Consider the following 6,259-nt stretch of genomic DNA (forward strand, 5'->3'; position numbering starts at 1 on the left):
ATCATTCTCATTTTGTATTCACAAATGAGGATAAGGAGGTAATGAGGATAATGAGGAGAATTTTCCTTCTTCCAAAAAAATTACTTCGAAGGGTGGGAATTCGTTGATTGAAGCAAATATCCTACAGCATCAACTAAGGGTCAAGAAGGATGGCTAAAATACCTCGACCCAATATTCTAAAACCTACATTTTTTCATGATTTTAAGGCTCGCGTAATATTCAACATTTGTCAAAATTCAAAGCTACATGTACGACGCCTCCGTTGGTTAGAAAATGTCGCTCATTGGAAAGTATCCTTGTAGTAATGTTACAGCCCCAACATATTTGTCTTTCTTGACTGCTTCCTGTTCTACACTGATCACCATCGTTGCTTCCTCGGGAAACTTCCTTGTGATTCTTGTCGTCTTCCTGAACCCCAACAAGGACCTGCGATCACCGTTCAACTACCTTGTAGTCAATCTGAGTCTGGCAGATCTTATTGTTGGTCTCATAACTGCTCCTCTCGGTATAGCTTTTCATTTTTACGAGGGTTTTGGAATCCCTAATCGACCCCTCAGAAAAACGATGCATGTTTCATTTTTCATTTCCTGCACTGCTTCGCTTCTGAGCCTGTCGGCCCTGGCGTTAGATCGTTACGTCGCTATTACATATCCTCTATTCTACAGATCGAAACTCAACGCAAAACGAAGTTTATTAGTTTCTGCTGGTGTCTGGACCGTGTCTGTTTTATTATCCATGATTTACTTTGCAGTAGGCTATGACAAGTTTCGGTTCGTCTTCGCCAACACTGCAGTCGTCGTGACGTTCACTGTGTTGCTTTTCACCAACTCGAAAATTTTCAAGTTCTTGCGAACTCAAGTCAGACAATGGGACAACCTGCACGACAGCACCGAAGAAAATCTGGCGAAGAAGCAAGCGATCAAGTGGGAGAAAAAGATCACAAAGACGCTTGTTACTGTGTTGATGTTATTTTTAGCGTGTTATTTTCCATCGTGCATTTGTATCTACATCATAAATTTCTGCGCTAATTGCAATTGCGTGTTTATTCACTGGGTGAGAGACATTCAGTTTGTTCTGATGTTAACAAATTCGGGAGTAAACCCATTTGTCTATGCGTTGAGGTTAGATAATTTTCGCAGAGCCTTTAAAAATATTTTAACATGCCGTGCGTGCATGAGGCGTGTAAGGTCAATCTCGTTGAACCTGCATCAAACGTCGACGTCAAGTACTGAAGGAACTTCAAATACTAACACTCGAAGACAGCCAGTGGAAATTTTAATATAATGGGGGTAAACTGTTCTGGATGTTTGACATGTAGAAAGGCGTATGGAAGGAAGGGAAAACTGAGGAGAGGTAAATTTGCAGTACGACTAGTATCGCGGACAAAATAAAAAGAAAAAAGGCAGATCTAATTCTTGCGCTTTTTTTTTTATTAGTGCTTCAATTGATGGAGTTTGCCACTTTCCTTTGTTTTATTTTGTTTTTCTTCTCTTCTCGTTTTTCAGTCTTCTTTTCTTCTCCTTATCACTTTCCTTTTTACAGGGTGTTTCGAGCCCCTCATCAAGGTTGAGAAGATTCCTAAAACTACTTTGTTTCTGAGGCTTTTTTAGCCTGCGCTTTATATCATTCGGACGATATATTACATATCTTCTATTTTACGGGTCGAAAACCAACACAAAACAAAGTTTATTAGCTTCTGTTGGTCTCTTGATCGTTTCTATTTTATAGAGTACCGAAGTGATGACGTCATAAAAATGAAATTTGTGAAATTATGGGATTTGTTATGATATTCTGAAAGAACAACGTCTAAGACACCTACTCGCCAAAAATTAGCAATTAGGGGCAAATTGTCTCTGAGATATTAGCCCAGTTATGCTGTGACGACTCCATACAAATCCTTCTAAATTTGGCTTGGTTCATAAGATTAGGAACCAGGTAAGATTTAGAAGGATTTGTATGGAGTCATCGGAGCATAACTGGGTTAATATCTCAGAGACAATCTGCTCCAAATTGCTAATTTTTGGCGAGTAGGCGTCTTAGACGTTGTTCCTTCGGAATATCTTAACAAATCCCATAATTTCACAAATTTCATTTTCTATGACGTCACACTTCGGTACTCTATTGTCCATGATTTAACTTGCCGAGGGCTACGGTAAGTTTAGGTTCCTGTTCGCAAACAATATTGACTCTAGCCTTTTACCAACTGGGTAATTTCTTAATAGTTCGTTAAGCTCAAAGTTTGAAATTTTTACGGTTTTAAGCTTGCTATCCCCACCGTGTCGTTGTATCTATATCATTTTAAGACTGAGTTCTTTTAATTTAGCGGATTGAAGTAAATCCATTACTAGTATTTCTATACTTTGACACTGCAGCTGGTGTTTCGCTTTCGTGCAATTTCCACAATTAAATAAAATAAAATCATTTTAATTCGTTTAGTTTATTTTATTTATTTGTTTTAGGAAATATTAACTTTACAGTTTGTTCATGTAGTACGTGATTGGAAGATCAGGTATATTTTCTAGCGAGGAAGCTCAATTTGAAACCGTGGCTTATCACTATAAAAAGTCTCTTACTAACTTAAGACCATGACAATGAAATATAATGGGTAAAGAACTTTAACTTAAAATGAAGGCAAAAGCTTGATCAGTTATATACTTTCCCAATGATTTAGAAATCTGCCTTGTACATCATCAATATGTTGTTTCCACAAGGGATTCCTAACATTAGGATTAATACACCGCCGGTCCGATTCTATCTTCTTTCAAATTAAGGCTGACATGTTTTTCTTGATATTGTGTTTTCAGGCGGTTACCAATATAATCCGTCGCAAAAAAAAAAAAAGTCAAGCAGAAGATACTATTTATAAGTAGGAATAATTGTCTCGCATACCTTCGCGAAACTAGGCTAGAAATACCGCTACTCAAGTTAAGTAGTGTGGGGCGGATTCAGAACTGGATAAGTCACCCGCCGTGAATATCCTGTCTTTTAGAACTATTCTTCTTTCTTTCTTTTTTCCTTTTCGCCTTCTTACCTTTTTAGCATATATGTCTTAAGTTTTTTATTTTTAAATGCGTATTATGTCGGCCGGAGGGTGGAAAAAACAAACAAACAAACAAACAAACAAGCAAACAACAACAAAAATAATAAACAAAACCAAACCAAACCGAACTAAAAGAAAATGACAACAGCAACAAGCAGTCTTTGATCCTGGCCATCGGCGGGTTTGTCCTGGTGTGACATACATTCTAAGGTTAATTTCAGGTTAAAAAGCAAGAACTGAAACGGACTTTCGACACACATACAGTGTAGCCGATAGAAGCACTAGTCTGCAAAGTGAGACGCACTGAACACTGTTTTTATATCTCGATTATCTCTACCGGCTTATTTTGAAGCCGATTGGTCCAAATTTCTTCAAATTGATTTACCGTTTGCATCACTTATAACGATATATCGCGAAGTATGTCTATAAATCAATGTTAAATAAACGTTGAATTACTTGTGGTATATTACGTCTTCCTTTTGCCTCAAATAGGTTTTTTGAGCAATTTTGAAGGATTTTGAATTCGCAGTTTACTGTTCGTAATAATAGAACTGTTCATTCCATTATTAGGAACAGTTATACCACAGGAAATTAAAGTAATTCAACGTTCATTTAACATTGATTTATAGACATACTTAGCGATATATCGTTATATAGCTGAAACAAACGGTAAATCCGGTACATTTACTATTAAAAAAAAAAAAAAAAAAAAAAATCGGCTACACACACATTGTGTGGGCTCCCTGTGGTGAAACAGCTTTACTTCGCAAACAGTAAAACGCATGCTTCATTTAGGCTATGTTTTGTTACGTTAAAACCTGATTTTAATTATAATCTAGAAGTCTCTTTCAGTTTTTGCTTAACATTTCTACAATTTAATGTGATTGAAATGTTCACTGTGCAGCAAAAACTGTTATTTCCTCACTCCCGGCTATCTTCTTCGAGCTCCCGACACTCGAACTTTTTTCGATTTCCCTTGAAGGTTCGAGTTATCGGGAGTTGACTATATTTCCTGTTGTCAGTGTCGCGTTTTGGTCATCCTTTCGGTATGCCATACTATATCATAATTTTTTCCCTCTATTCACCACCAAAAACGATTCGCTTTTTCTATTGCTACATCATAAAAAAAAGGTTAGGGGTTGGAGAAAGCTAACATTTCAGACTACAGCTTTCCGTAAAGTCATTAGTGCTAAAATATTATTTTGAACGTGAATGTAAAATGAATCCTCTGCTCTCAACGTAACTGCTGTGTTTTGTTACCGCTAATGGTGTAGGTTTTGCATGTACTGATTTGGGCCGATTACCAGCCACTTCAACAAACAGGGATTTTCCCTTCAATAAATAAACACGCTTAAGTAAAATTCAAGGTCGTAAATTTTAGTGTTTTTCATTGGTTAAACTGCGACAACGCAAGGTTTTTATTCCTCCCCTGGTAATGTCGGTAATTCGCTTGTTTATCTGGTGATTGTTCTGTTTAGGCAGAAATTTCCCAAATTTCAGTTATAGTTGTAGTTGTAGCCTATAAGCACTGAAATCTACCTTGCTCTTGCAATCATTGTGTGAACGGTGAAAACGTACGAGACAAAGGACTCCTCCCTCGGAATTATTTTTTGTTCTGGAGCCACGTGACCAGACACAACCAGGGTCTCTCTCTCGCTCCGTAGGGACGGGTAGGAGAGAACGCTATGAATGAGGCTGCCACAATTTCTTTCAAAACTAATCCATTTTAGCTAAGGGCGTTTCTGTTCGTTTTAACTGACCTGCCAGACCATTCCCGTCGCAATGATAATTTCCCATTTAATGAAACCAATCAACTCCTGAATTGTATGCACGAAGGGGATGGTTTTTCAGCAAAAACTCTTGGAAAAAGCCTATTTCACTTTAAAACTGACTGGTTCGGGGATAGGTCAGCTGGCTGGCCAGTTCTAACAAATAAAAAGCCAGCTCCCTAAGAATATTTTTCGCAGACCGTACCGAAGCTTTTCAATCGCCTTAAAAGAGATTTTATCCTTGTCCTATTGCCACAAATTTTCACCAGTGATTAACTATGAATTGAAGTTCGTCAAAATGCATATTTTGATGCGAGGAAATTGTGGTGTATTTCCTTTCTTGCGATCCTGAAAACTAACCTGTTTTCTCACCACCTGTTTAAGTGCAACTTTGTTCGAAACTTTGATGTTAAGTGCTTTTCTGTATATCTCTAAAACGGCTCGATTCTTTTAACGCTTATCACATAACCTTCATGATGTATATAATAATGTCTGAAACTTTCATTAAGGTTTGATTCACTGCAACACCTTGAAATTTCAAGACGAATCTAGGCTACGTACGGACCAAAAATCCGCGTTACAACATTCACTGTTTTGATGTTACGCTAATTTTTCCGAAATTAATGCCCACTATACATACTGTGTGATTAGCCCAACGAAACGAGAGCAGTTGGGTGTGGAAAGATACAGTTGTAAAAGTCCATAAACAGGGACTGTTTTGCAAACGACACTACCCAATTGAAAGGAACATTTTCAATTTTGATTTTTATCAGCAATTCTTGCAATGACCAGGTTTCATTTATTTGGAAAAAAATCGCAATCGACGATATATGGCTCTTCGTCTACTCTGGATTGAAATGGAATCAGAAATGATGATCTGAGAGAGAATGGCAAGAAAAAAAAGACAAACAACACTTTGCTGTATTTGTAGACATCAGTGAAATTTGCTCAAGTGAGTCTGAACGTTTGATTTGGAATACAACAAGGCGAAACTATAATTAAAAGTTATAAATAAATTAAAATTAAAAACTGCCATGACTAGTTCATCAATTGATAAGCCATTTTTAAAGATGTTTCGATGAACTTCTTTAATACCCTAATTTTTAAATGAGTTTAATAATAATAATAATAATAATAATAATAATAATAATAATAATAATAATAAATCAGCCGTTAAATGAGTTATCTCGTTTTTTCTTATTTCTAAAAGCTAAACTTGTTAAATCTAATTCTTAGCTTATAAACCGTCTGGCCCTTTTAGGAACAATTAAGTGGACATGTTTTGGCTCTGTCAGTTCTAGCTAAGGTGTTGTGCTCGGGGAATATGTTTCAAGAATACAAATTATTTTTTATATTACTATTAAAATTTTATTTCTTCATTTTTTTTTTATTATTATTTTATATTTCATTCAATGAATAGGAGAGACTTGCGATATCCAGTAGAATGACT

The 6,259-nt window shown here is 36.4% G+C and overlaps 1 protein-coding gene across 1 annotated transcript; it reads left to right on the plus strand.

Moving 5' to 3' along the window:
* Positions 1-211: 211 nt before the first annotated feature.
* On the plus strand, positions 212-1,667 carry LOC140935234 (octopamine receptor beta-2R-like). The gene has a single exon (XM_073384781.1). It carries the CDS (start codon positions 274-276, stop codon positions 1,282-1,284), a length of 1,011 nt encoding a protein of 336 aa, XP_073240882.1. The 5' UTR covers positions 212-273; the 3' UTR covers positions 1,285-1,667.
* Positions 1,668-6,259: the final 4,592 nt, after the last annotated feature.

The sequence above is a fragment of the Porites lutea genome, chromosome 1 (genome assembly GCF_958299795.1).
Source record: "Porites lutea chromosome 1, jaPorLute2.1, whole genome shotgun sequence".
NCBI lineage: Eukaryota > Metazoa > Cnidaria > Anthozoa > Scleractinia > Poritidae > Porites > Porites lutea.

What these genes read in the sequence shown, in the direction of transcription:
- LOC140935234 (XM_073384781.1), top strand. Translation starts at nt 274, where the DNA reads ATGTCGCTCATTGGAAAGTATCCTTGTAGTAATGTTACAGCCCCAACA.